The 14,480-nt window shown below is 41.9% G+C and overlaps 1 protein-coding gene across 2 annotated transcripts in view; it reads right to left on the reverse strand.

Moving 5' to 3' along the window:
- Window positions 1–8,606, reverse strand: part of gabbr1b (gamma-aminobutyric acid (GABA) B receptor, 1b) — a 126,180-nt gene extending 117,574 nt beyond the window's left edge. The window contains exon 1 of one of the 2 annotated variants that reach the window (XM_034891695.1): window positions 8,400–8,606. In XM_034891695.1, the coding sequence (XP_034747586.1) occupies window positions 8,400–8,403 (4 nt within the window). In that variant the 5' untranslated portion in view covers window positions 8,404–8,606. The remainder of the gene's footprint in view (window positions 1–8,399) is intronic. The other variant, XM_034891696.1, reaches the window with a different exon arrangement.
- Between the last annotated feature and the right edge of the window lie 5,874 nt (window positions 8,607–14,480).

Raw genomic sequence — 14,480 nt, forward strand, 5'->3', positions numbered from 1 at the left:
GGTAGTACTAAAAAAAGTACCTGGTAGCAGGTCCCAGGGACTTTTTTTCGTAATGGAAAACCAAAAAAAGCGAGTAGAACCGAGGCGAGTCGAGTAGATACCACGCAGTGGAAAACCGCCATTGGTGTACTCTCTATTTTGTAGCTGGATATATATCATTTGTTGGGTCTATGTGAATGAGGATACAGTTATTGATAAATCACAAATTGTTATTGTTGTTCTTAGTATCATTTAGGGGGGCTTAGGAACAATTGGGGGTAGCTTCCGCCCCCCTAAAATAGGTCTAACAATGTCCCTGGTCAAAAGACAAATCTCATACTGACTTAAAGTGCCCATTGTTTGGGAAAAAAATCCCTTTTTCTGGGATTTGTGGTGTTATTTTGTGTCTCTGGTGCTTCCACACGCATACAAACTTAGAGAAAAGAAATGCTATTCATGCTGTTTTAAGTGAGACACGGTTTCTGAATGTCCTCTAGCTTCACTCTCCAGGTGAGCTGTTCAAAATCTGCACGGCTTTCTACGTGATAGCTGAGACGCAGTGGCTAACCACAGCACTTGCTAGAGTTAGCATGCTAGCTTGTTCTCAATTGCAAAACCCTGCTACAACAAACACTAGTTCACCATAATCTCCAAAAGAACTACTTCCTTGTCCCTGTTCTGCAGGTATTCCACAAGTGGCCCTTGGTTAGAAGAAGTCTCCTAGCTCATCCTGCCTTGTACTAACCAAAGTTGGAGAAAGAGTTATGTACCATTACCGTTACCTTTATCTAGCTGATGGGAGCTTACCTAGCTACTGAGCATGTGCGACTCCCAACAAAGATAGTTTATGTTTGAGAAGTCTCACTCTGGAGCTAAAACAGAGACCCAAAGACACAAAGTGAAAAGAGGATCTGCAGCAATGTGCGGTACAACCAAAAGATGAACAGAAAGAAAAGAACAGAGCATGAAACAAGAGAGAAGAGGGAGCCATCAAAAGAAGATGAAAGGCAGCACATCCCAGATGTTTACTGACATATCAGACGTGGCACTTAAACCTGCATTGGGATTTATTTGGCCCCTTGGGGGCAGCGCGAACAAGTTGTGAACACAAGGAACATTTCCCCTTTTACCTTGTTATGGCAAACATAAGCTTATTAACACATCCAGCAGTTACAGAGTGACATCATCATTCACTCTTTATGTGTGTATATCCTCTGTCTTTTAGCTCTGTTTTTGTTACGGAAGTGCATAGCATTCACAAAAGAAAAGAATTAGACAAATCATAAGTGATAAGTATGAGAAAACAAATATGAATTATGAGATAAATTAAGTTAGTTCTCAATTGTTGCTAATCTAGGCTACAGGATAAGACAGTGAGCAAAGCAGAGCACATTTATTGCCTTGTATATTAATGTATGGGTATGTTGGGTAAACTGCTGGCATATTTATGTCATCTCCTCAAGCAGAATTCCATCCGTTTTCATCTCCGTTCCACCAGGGAGGCTCTCCTACCAGGTTCCAAGGGTTTTTACTGAGCTGGGGGGAAAAGCCTTACCTTGTTTTGCTCCATGGTCTAGCAATCACCTCCAAAACGTGCTCCATCTAAATGATCTAGTCCTGTTTAAGGATTTTAAGGCCATGTTAAAATGCCATGTAATTCAAAAATGCAACTGCCACATGTGACTTGTTCCTTTCCTCTATGTGTGATTTAGACTGTGGTGTATTTCTATTTAAATTGTAACGGATGTGCCGTCTTGGCCAGATCTCTATCGGAAAAGAGATTTCAATCTCAAGGGACTTCGTGGTTAAATAAAGGTTAAATAAAAATAAACTAAAAAATATGGATTACATTACTATTACTAATTAGTAATATTAGTATGTCAACTCTCTGCAGGCAAGCCCTGTCTGACATGCTTTATTATACCAAAGTATGCTCGTAAAAGAAACCAAACGTTGGTTCTGATTCACAATTGGACTCCATTTTTCAAGTTAATTGTCAAAAACAACGGCATACCAAATCAAAAATATGCAATGGAGGTTATAATACCCTTACTACCAAATTATGCTATTGTTAGACATCACATTTAAAGCTTGAGTGCGTAACTTTTTGATATATAATGAACATCCGTTAATTTCAAGCCATTGCCCAATGAGTTGCTACAAAGCTAATTAAGACTATCAGCTCCACACAACTCTCTGGATTTCTCAGTATGGCTGTGTTTAGAAGATTGTGTCGTCCGGCGACTTTCGCTCACAGAAACACAGAAAATCAAGGAAAGATAATGGTCCATCATATTTTTTAAATCCTCTGTTTCCTCCTTGGCAACTAGAAACTGTGTGGAGGTTGGTGGGGGTGGTGTAGGATCACGCAAGGCTTGTTGTCATTACTTAGAATTCCTCCAAGGGGGCGACAGAAACTACGCACTATAGCTTTACCAACGTGTCTGTATTATAAATAGAAAACACAAGCGGTAATTATTTACTATAATTACTGTAGACGGATTTAATGCAACATTATATCGGGCTGAGCCTTTACAATAGTTACTTTTTGGCTACCATGCTTGCAGCCCTAGCGCTCACCTGTTTCTGCGGTTTACTGGATGTAGCATTTCCTTTTGCCTACCTCCACTCCTATCTCCTATCTTTGTCCCTGTGTGTCCGGTCTGTGCTTGGCTTACCTAATCCTGAATCCAGCTCTCTTAGCTTTGCTTTAAAAACCCACTTTTACCAACACAATACTGCACCAGACATCATGGTAATGTCAGATTGACAGTCACTGATTATAGTGGTCACATAATAGAGGCCAGTTCAGCCTGTAGAAGATAATTAACCTACTTGATACATATGATCTATAATTAACAACAGAATGAATAGAATGAAAACGGACAAGTGGCTAAAATTGGGGAATTATTTATTCAATTCTACGTGATGAGCCAGCTCTATTCAAGATAATGGAGGGTTAGATACTGTCCCAGCATGCAACGGGTTACCCTGGTCCCCACACATCAGAGGGCTGACCCCAATATACCCACACCTCGCACATGTCTGAGTCTGCTGTCTATCAAGTCAGCCAGATATATGTTGACAGCTGCAGACAACAGTGGACCCAAGTGTACGTCTCTTAGCAGAGAGTAAAAGGTAATGGAGCTTAAGTTGTACTGAGTACAATCCAGGCAAAGATACAAAATCAGCAGGCAAAAACGTGGTCAAAAAATACAAGCTAGAGGTCTGCAAAAACCTTGGGATAAAAACATTAGGGATTTGCTGAAGAGTGAGACACACAATGTACTACAACACTCTGGCAGCTAATGCATGACACAAGGTGAGTATGCACTGGGACAGGGGAAGACGATAACACACAGGTGACACACATTAGGGAAGGAATGGTAATCACACAGGCGGGAAGGCAGACAAAGACGGGAAGACAAGTGACCTGAAACAGAGACAGACAGTGAGTTAACAAAATAAAACAGGAAATCAGGGATTTCTTTTGCTTTTTTTAATTTTGCACGTGTTTTATTGTGTATGTAGATGTATAAAGTACTAAAAAGACTGCGCTTTTCCTCAACTGCCTGAAACAACCTGTTTGAAATTCCTCCGTTAGTGATGTCACTGATGGAGATTGCCAGCCCAGTTTTAAATTTGTGCTCCCCATAGTGATGCCGGAGCAAGCACAGCGCGCCCAGTGGCTTGTTTGCATTAGGTAGACCAATCACAACAGAATGAGCCAGCTGACTTATCAGAGCAGACTGGGCATTCAGGGTGGCGGGGCCAAGAGCTTAGACGGAGTGTTTCAGGGGGAGACGCTGCAGCAATGGGCAGCATGAGAAACACAGTATGTTTTTTAAACATCAAAGCACGTAAACTTATTCTAGTAGACCCTAAGGGTGAAAATATGATGCTTAAAAGGAGAATAATAGGGGCTCTTTAATTGTGGTAATGCTGTGCCAAAATTTGCACATAGGCTGGTTGTGAGTTATAATGTCAGTTGTTACTTTCACATAAATCAACTAAAACATGAAAAAGCGTTGCCCACAGTTTGTCCGTGTGCCGACCATAGACTGTAGCCTAGATAAAAGGGTGCCGACCGTAGGCTGTAGCCTAAATAAATAGGTTTAGACCATGGACTGTATATAAAAGGGTGCAGACTGCTGTTTTATAAAGAGCTTGTCAGGACTACTCCTTTTTCTCAGGTAGACATAAATCTTTTTCCAGAATAGAGTTTCTTTTTGCATCCCCTCAATTATTTCATTCAACTGATAAAGCGGTTACTCCCAACGGCATTGTCTGACTATAAAGGGGTCCTCTGAGTCACCACCCCAGATGGCACTTTAATACTTCTTTACTGAAAAATGAATCCTACATCACTGAGTTTATAGCATATTTTTTTGCAGACATTAATGTTGGCTCTGTAGAAGACCCCAGAATATTGTAGGACGCGATAAAAGGTTTTTATTAGAAGCAATACCATATTATTCTGTTCTACTGCGTGCAAAGCTAGAACACTTCAACTACAAAACCTTGAAGCTGAGTTCACCAGGTTTGACTCATTGTTGCAAACTAATTTTACTGACCAAATAGCTTTGGAACAATCACGAGTCAAGAAAGAAATAAACAACATTCTGAAACAGAAATCTGAATTTCTAATTCATAGAACGAGACAGCGCTATTACTCTAAGCGTAACTACGTACCTCCCCACATCGTAGATTTAACGCGGAACCTTAAATCAGACATAACACTGTCTGTAACACTTGACACTTGACACAGTGTCTTTAACACAGTGTACCGTCCGTGTCAAAGACAGAAGCGCATCCAGTTGATAGCCGAGTCCAGACCCCCTATATGTGCCCAAATCCCTACACAGACTCAATTTATCATCCAGCACAGACATAATCAGGCAGCTTGTTAGTATGTTGGAGGAGTGCCGTAACAGTGTTTGATTTCTATTGCCGACACCTTTCTGGAGGCCTCCTCTAACCACAGTGTCAGATTGGATCCCAGCGAGATCCATGTGTCCTTGGGCAAGACACGGACACCCCCTACCTGCTCTCTCACAAGTCTCTGTCTGTGACAGAAAGAGCCCAATGTCTCCACAGGAAATGGAAATGAATAGGAAAATGTATGCAAACTAAAAATATTCCAACACACACACACACACACACACACACACACACACAGCTTGACACCCTAATTTAGGTTGAACAGATTTAGACCAAAGATTGGCGTGCGTACGTGCGTGCGAGCGTGCGAGCGTGCGTGCGTGCGTTGTGTGTGTGTGTGGTCAAGGAGGTATGTTTCTTTTGTTTGTTGCTATGATTTGTAGCCTTATCATTACATAAGATGCGTCCCCTGGATACATTGGTAGTGAGTTCACAGCATAATTTCAGATTTGAACACTTAGGATTCATACCTAGCAACATCACTGCTGGCTACTATTTGCAGGTTCAAATGGGATGTCAGCTTTGCATATAACAAAACAAGTATATGATTTAAGCCCCCCCCCTATCTCCCTCTCTCTCTCCCCCCCCCTGGAGTATCTGGGGATGTACCTGGATATCAATACTCCTGGCAGTAATAAGCGACTAATTCTAGTTGGGTAAGAGACTGATATGTGATAGCATACTTACTTACATACTACAATTGTGTAAAGGAATAATAATGATAATAAAAATCCCTTACAAAAACCACTCCATATGTCACTCTAGTGTATACAGATGTACTGTTTTTAAAAATAAAACAGATTTCCTAATATTTTTCTGATACATTGATTCACTGGGGTTTCCAAGCTGCTAGTTGTTCTTGAACTTGATTCTCTAATATCTGCTAGTATCTGACAGATGTCCTTCCCCTTCCTCTCTCTGTGTTCCCATCCTCAAACTCGCTTTGCTTCAGGAAACAACATCAGACTTCGAGTTAGCAAGCTGCACGCCGATAAGTTTTGAAGAAAGTTTACATCGTGCAACAAGGGAGCCCTAATCGGTTCTTTTTTTATGGAATGATTGTAAAGATTTACAAAGAATATGTTTACGTGTTTTTCTCCAATCCCAGAATGCATCTGTGGTGTAGCCAGAACTTACTCCACAGCGCTGTGGAGAACAATAAGCCAACGCTAGCAAGTAACAGAACACAGGTCAGAAGTGTAAAACAGCTACTGAACTTGTACTGATCCCTTCAGGGAAATTGTTAAGTTGTAATAGCTCACAGTTCAATTTAAGGTGAACAGACACATATCCCTGTGAGATAAATGTAAGCGTTGTTAAATGCTAACATGTTACGCTGAAGAAGGCTGGTTTTAAATGAGAAATAAGAAAACTATTGAAAGTAAAAGATTATTTTTAGGGCAAATGAAATGGGCAACAGGTATTTCTGCTAGGCCTCAACAGTATGAGGTAAATCTGCCATGTGTAATAATACTGCAATGAAAATATGACGTACCATAAATTAATCAATATTAAAGTGTTCATATTAGCTATTAATCAATATTGAAGTGTTTATATTAGCTATGAATCAATATTAAAGTGTTCATATTAGCTATGAATCAATATTAAAGTGTTCATATTTGCTAGAAATCAATATTAAAGTGTTCATATTAGCTTTACATTTCCTTTGTCATACTGGTTGTCTCAAAATTCAGAACTGGATTTAAATTGTCTCCATCAGCATTAATCGAATAAGCCGTACATAGATCAAGACAAAATCCGGTGAGACATAACGCATGAACTTTGAGTCAATATTCATAAAATTAAATTGCATTTTACTGTTTCCTAAAGCCATTTTTCATTCAATTTCACTTAATTTGCGTAAAAACATGTACATGGGAGCATGGGTACTGTCTCCACTCAGGCATCTCTGATCTGCTCTCCGTCATTCAGGACCGAGTTGTATAGCATCAATAAACTAATAAAGACCCAGTCTTGATCAACGGATAATCTCCGGGATGTCCCTCGCCATACATAACTCAGCTTTGGGAAACAACAACAAACTTTGAGCTGAAATTGGCATTTTTTATAGAAAATGTGGTTAATTTACAAAGACTATGTGAGGGCATGTGCTCTCCAACTGGGACATTTTGGGACCAATTGGTGGGATGGCTGTGGACCAAGTACACATTGAGATCCACTTAGATTTAGACATGTATCTAGCTAATTTAAATAGCTTACATTACTGTATTATGTAAACAGCTTCATTTATTATTGAATGTGCTGTTTTCTTTCGCGGGGTGAAAATGTTCCACCTTCCTGAGATTATTTAGCAGAGCCGCCGCCGCTGTGCCCGGCGCTCAGAGTCGCCCAAGACGACTGTGATTGGTTTAAAGAAATGCAAACAACCCAGAGCGTTTTTAACTCCTATCCCAGAATGCATGAGTGGTGTAGCCGGACCTTACGCCACAGAGCTGTGGCAAGAGCTGGCAATGCAAGCGATATGTGAACCATCAACAGACAGAGTGAATATAGGGGAAATCCAATGGAAATGGATATTGCATCTCAAATACTATCAGTACTGTAGAAGTGGAATATCTGTTAATGACATCAGTAAAATGATAATCAGTCTTCTAAAAGGTAATATCAATATTTACTGAGAACAGTGAATCATTATGTTACCCTGGAAGTCAACTTGTCACCATGTGATTGTAATATAATTTCCCCTTACGAGATTAATAAAGTATGTCTTCTTCTTTAACTGACTGCATGGCAGTCACTGCTTTACTTCATCCACACAAGATGTTGGCATCAGAACCTTTAGCTGCAGACCACCAGCCTGTGTGTGTGTGTGTGTGTGTGTGTGTATGTGTGTGTGTGTGTGTGTGTGTGTGTGTGTGTGTGTGTGTGTTTGTGTATGTGTGCGCGCGCGCTAATGAGAGGTAGATCAATGGACCACAGCATCACTGCGAAGAGAGCAACAGCGGCGTCTACACCTACTGTACTGTGGAGACACACACACACACACACACACAGTGAGAATGCCGCGCGTCCATGACAGCGCTTCGATGTCTCTTTATACAGCCTATGGTCGGATTTCGCGTGCACGGTTGATGAGAGTGCACGTACAAGCGCAGAATTATGCCTACGAGCAATCGCTACAAGGGAAGTACCAGCCAATGTGTTACGTTAAAATGAATTAATCCCTTCAACGGCATTATGGAAGCATTATGGAATCCTTATGGAATCCTTATGGAATCCTTATGGAAGCGTGGCAGCCTGGCAAACTCCTATATGATTAGTAGGCTCAATATTACATTCAAACCATAACTGTCTGAAATCAACTGTGAATTCATAATGCTCAGATCTGTGTGTGCAGTTGTGTTTTTGAAAGCCCCCAACACCGCTGTCAGGTCGGTAACGTTACATTTCAACTACAGCACGGAACCCAAAGTTGGTCATGTCATACATGAAGCCCACTGGATTCGAGTCCTACTCACACATAGTAGACGTCAGCTGGAGGAGCAGGTTCCCATCGAGCGCTGCTGGTCGCCGTGGCTCAGGTGGAGCGCCAGTGTCTGCAGCAGCAGCTGGGGGGGCTTGGGTCCACAGTTAGTCCGGAGAGCGATCAGCGGAGTCCAGCACACGTTTGTTCCATGGCCCACATTACATCCTGTCAGCTCACTGCTGCTGGGAGAAAAGCACGGCACTGTGTGCGCTGTCTCACTCACACACGTACACGTACACACACACATACACAAACACACACACACACTAACTCTCTCTCTCTCTCTCTCATACACACACACACACACACACACACACACACACACACACATACACATACAAACACACACACTAACTCTCTCTCTCTCATACACACACACACACATAATCTCTCTTTCTCTCTCTCTCTCACACACACACACACACACACACACGGCGTTTCACGTTGGAGCTCCCTATATATATATATGTATATATATATATACGTATACATTTTATATATATATTGAATGAACAATGAATATACTGAATGAACTGAATATATTGAATGAAAGTCTGAATATATCAAATGAAAGTATGAATATATTGAATGAAAGTCTAAATATGGTCAATAAAAGTCGGAATATATTGAATAAAAGTCGGAACATATTTAATGAAATTTGAAATGGAATCAGACAACATTGTTTGCCGCCATCTTGTGTTTTGTTGGGATTAATCTAATGGAAGTGTGACACTAGTAGCGAATCAGCAAAAAGTCTTTGTGAATGATGTAACGGTTCCCAGAGTCTGTGACAGGGAAGGGCCCCCAGTATGTCAACTCCCACTCGCTGTATTGGGGTCCCCACCAAGTACTGCTGCCTGTTCATGGTAGCGCTGGGTTGGTCCCTTCTGGGCAGTGCAGGGGTCATAGCAATGCATGTGGAGCTCCACGTCTTGTCCCTGTGATGTAGTCCAAAGCATCATTGAAGCAAGGAAGTGGATAAGAATCCTTCTTGGTGACACCGTCAAGGCGTCGGTAGTCCACATAGAAACGGCAACTGCCATTCTTCTTCCTCCTTCCTTCATTCTTTGATTTTCTTTTACTGCTGGTAGCGCATCTGCTGCCATGATCTGACCATGGTCCTGGAGCAACAATGTTGAATGCACAACAGATACGTTACATGTGTGATTTCTGTCTGATGAAGGCTAGTCTATGTCATGCAGTATGTGAACGCCTTCTCCGTTGTTTGGGTTCCTGCTTAGTTTCCACATGGTAAAATGGTATTTTTATAACAGTGCTGTGCAGAGCCAAAGCTGCCAATGCAGGGTTATTTTGAGGTATAGTGCCCAGGGGCACCACATTGTCTTAATATGGGCCTGGGAGAGTCCACACAGCATTCCGGGTTGGGAGCAAAACGTGTTTATTGTCATTTCTTTAAACCAATCCCAATCGTCGTTGGCAGCGCCAGGCACCGGACAGAGCCACAGTGCCTCCGCAAAATGGCCTCGGCAAGGAACTTGTTTTGGTGGAACATGTGTACGTTCAAAAGTTGTTTTAGTTGTGCAACAGAAAACGTCAGATTGGACAGATAGTCTAGCTAGCTGTCTGGATTTACCCTGCAGAGATTTGAGGAGCAGTTGACCATAGTCCTCAGAAATCCTCCAGAGTTTAGAACGCCAACACAAAGGAAGCTGAAGGTGACGGGCATCCGGCCAAAATGAGAGACAACCGGCGGCACTTGAACAATCCTGGCAATTAAACGACGTCCTTTTTTGCCTGCCTAAAATTTAAAATGCTTCCATATCGGGAGTGCCGTTTTAGTTTTCTTATAGACTAGCACTTCACCCATCTCGTAACCCCAGAAAACCCAAACGTTCTAGTTCCAACACATTGTGCTGATTATGGAGCCGCTTGGCTCGAAAGTAAATCGCTGTAACGTTAGTCTGTCAGACACTAGAAGCGCCTTTAGTTTGTCTGTTTAAAAAAAAATAATTCAAAAGCATTAACTAATGTTACAGTTGTCACATTGCTGCCAGTGTTAGCCTGCTAAAGTGTAGAGAGCTAAGCTGCCAGTTGCTACATTAAATTAAGCTTTACTACACTTAACGTTAACGTTAGCCCTCAAATGAATGTAGCAAGCTAAAGCTACAGCATCATGGCAAAACTATGGAAACTAGTTCAGCCAGTAAGTGAGGGCCTGAGACTCCCACTGCAGACCTCTGGGAGCTCTCCAGACACTTCACAGCTTCACAGGCTCTGTCTCCTGCTCATCTCCTGCTTCATCATGCGTCGGAGGACTCCACACTCACACTAACAGATTTGGATAAACTGCCTTGTTCATAAAAGTGCAATTGGACATGGACCAGGTGCACGTGCACTCAGGCCTGACTAAAGCAATGCATGTCAACACTGGCCTTTGTTAAGAATTGGCTATTGACCAGTGACCACAGAAATGTTGCTGATATATGACAGAGGTTCATCCCCTATATTGGGAAAGTCTGCAGTGAACGTGCCTCACCATGTTTCGAGAAGTCTCTCAGAGCCAGTCCTGAGTAAGGTTTGACTCCACCACCGATGCTTTCTGGGTTTAGAGAAAAAAACACTCTGAGTTGTTTGCATCTCTTTAAACCAATTCTGGTCGCCTTGGGCGGGGCTAAGTTCTGGACGCAGCGACGGCGGCTCTGCTAAACAGTCTCAGGAAGGAACTTTTTGGTGGAACATTTGCACCTGGCAAAAGAAAACATCACATAATCAATATTAAATTAAGTTATCTGTTGAAACAATACAGTAACATGAGCTTTTTAAATTAGCTGTTACACTGTTACATCTCATTAGCTCTGACGTGTGGATTTCTGTGTGTACTTTATCCACAGCAATCACTCCCAAAACGTCAGATTAGACAGATAGTCTAGCTAGCTGTCTGGATTTACCCTGCAGAGATCTGAGGAGCAGTTAACCATAGTCCTCAGAAATCCACGCCAACACAACACAACACAACACAACAATACACATCTGTCCCAACACAAAGACAGAGGAAATAGACAGACATCCGGAGTGGAACATTGTGGATGTGGAATCGTTGGAGTGTAATCACTGAAAGCGGAAGTCTCAGCAGTTGAATTGTCATTTTGTAAGTAAGAGATGAAAAGGTGAATGTGAGTGGAAGAGTAAAATATGAATCCATTATGAGTGTCAGTTGATATGTGAGAGTAAAAGTTAAAGACACATACTGACAAACAGCTTTCCACCCTGCTAGTCCAGCTGCTGCCTTTGTCTCTTTCCTCAGCATGTTCCCATAAGTTTTCTTTTCATTTTCATGCTGCAATTATTAACCAATAACAAATGGATCAGCTTCATTATCCCACTGATAAAAGTTGCTTATGCACATTGTTGAAGTGGGAAACGATTGAGGGACTGAACTTGACAGAGGACATTGTGGCTGGTGTCCGTCTTCAGAGCTGTCAGCTATCTCCTTCCCTGGGTCCCATCCCTACCTTTTATGACTCCCTCCATCCTCCATCAAGTGTCACCTTCACCCACCACAGATCTTAAATTACAGTCTGTGGCCAATTCTTCCCGTCTTGACTTGCCCCAAATCTATCCCTCTTCAACTCATTTATTATCACAATGAATCACAATTCTCCGTCCCCTTTCCGTCCTCAGCTCTCCAGCTCATCTCTCTATCTCTCTCTGGGCTGTCTGGGTGTATTTATATCACCGCTGAATAATTTAAGCTCAAAAGAAGATCACTGTTTGTCATCTATTTTCTGACCATTCAACAGTCCACTGATAAAGTGGCTATGCAGCTCAAGGATCAGCAGGTGGATGAGAGTTAGGGACATCCTCTCATCCATCCATCCATCTTCATCCGCTTATTCAGTATCGGGACGCGGGTGCAGCAGCTCAAGTAGGGGACCCCAAACTTCCCTTTCCCAAACCACATCAATCAGCTCCGACTTGGGCATCCCGAGGCGTTCCCAAGCCAGGTTGGAGATATACTCCCTCCACCTAGTCCTGGGTCTTCCTCAAGGCCTCCTCCCAGCTGGACATACCTGGAACACCTCCTAAGTTTATTTTTAATATTCAAATGTAATAAAGGAAAAAATAATATAAACTTGATTTAGTGTTGACTTGTGTGTAAAGGTATGGAGCTAGAACATTGACCGTAACTTGTGGTATTGGAAATAAAAATGATATTGGAACTGAAAAATGTTAAACTGAGTCTTAAACTGTGTGAGCGTCCCCTAATGCTGCTGCTGCTGTCCCCTTACTCTCGGCTCTTTCATGGTGCTCATGAAAGGTCAGGGGACTCCTTTGAAAAGAGTCATACCGCCAAATTTAATTTGTAATTTATTCAAAACGATTTCTTAAACCATTTCTATTGTCTGCATTGGTAAACGACCTAATGGACCTGACAGAACTTAGATTGAAGCTTGCTTCGCTGACTGCTGACAGCAGTGATCTTGCTTAACGCTGGACCAATTTCGCCTACTACCTTCCTATTACTGACGGCCTATTTGCAAGAGAGAGTAATGGATCAGTTTCACGGCTACAGGGCCAACCAAACTGTAGGCCGGTTCATTTATTGAGGAGTCTAAAAGTAATCTTCAACATTGTGCTGTTTTGGCCAAGCAGGGAAAAATGCACATTATCTCAGTAAAGGAACTTTTCAAGTTCATGTGCAAATATGGTCCATGATCCAAAATTGTAGAATGAATATATGTATTCATGCATCCGATCATGTGGTATTCACATGCCACTAGTTTATTAAACTTAAATAAACTCAATTGTGGCCGTGATGTTGGCAAAATACTCAATATCCCCCCTATTGGTTGACAATTAATCAAGTTAACTAATTTAACTTTTACATAATAAAGTTCCTTAAAATAACATCAGCATGTTGAATACGAGTAAATATTTGATGGCCAGCAGTATTATACTTGTTGTTCTTGAAATTGTACATCCTCTCTAAACAATCAGTTATTAGAATGTTTTCTCCAGCTAAGATTTAGAATGAAGACACTGTAACAAAGGAGTGCACACACGCAACAATAGTGCAAACCCGCTGTTTTAAAAATGAAATCACAGAGTATAGTATACAAGTATAAACACTATACTGTTTAGATCATAAGTTCAAGTCCTCCTGTAGCTCCTGGAGCTTTCACTGCCTCTGCATGTAAATGTCAGATGAGGGAAACACACATTATTAACACACATTATTCCAAATAATCCATTTTGGGATACAACAAATATTATGTTACAACATATTATCGAAATGTTCAAATTAAATTAAATTAGGTCACACTGATACATTAGTTGCCCAACATGTCATGCTGACACTGAAGACAGATGTTGGCCAGTCAGTTAATTTACATTTACATTTGTACTTATTAAATAGTTCAACATTATGGGAATGACACTGACCCTTCAGATGGACATCAGTCTCCTGTCTGTGTGGTAGGTACAGAGCTGGAGTCAGGGCGTGGTTAGCCTAGCTTAGCATATATACTGGAAGCAAAGGGAAACAGCTAGCCTGACTCTGTCCAATGTTCAGAAATACACCAAATGTATTTAGTTTGTTTAACCTGGGGAGCTACAACAGGGGGTCCGAGACCCAATGGGGGTCCTCAGAGTCACCGCTAGTCTGGCTGTCACCCGACCAAACCAAACTCAATGGATTTTAGATGGAGCATTGCTCTGGCAAGTCTGCTCTGTATTTTCTCTGCACAAAAGGCATAACCAATGGGCATAGTTCAAATGACTCTGTACGCAATTGGATAGTCCTTCAACCAATCAGAACAATGATCCGAGGTAAAAGTGAAAGCGGCATCGACGGGTTTTGTGGCTTCAGTGGCGTTCGTTGGCCGCCATGTTGAATGTAAAGAAGAAGCCGCTTGGTTGTTTCTCTTCTGTGTTAAACCCACCAATAGTGCGCCAGGTAGATAGGCCAGTTTGGGATTGGTTTCCGCGTAATCGTGAACTGAAGCAGAAGAATTAAACGTGCAGGTTTCCAGAACGAGCTGCAGGGCAAAATCAAATTATGGGCAGAGTGGGCGGGGTTTACCCAGTCTAAGTCACCGCAGGAGGGGCCTCC

The sequence above is a fragment of the Etheostoma cragini genome, chromosome 14, assembly GCF_013103735.1.
Source record: "Etheostoma cragini isolate CJK2018 chromosome 14, CSU_Ecrag_1.0, whole genome shotgun sequence".
Lineage (NCBI taxonomy): Eukaryota > Metazoa > Chordata > Actinopteri > Perciformes > Percidae > Etheostoma > Etheostoma cragini.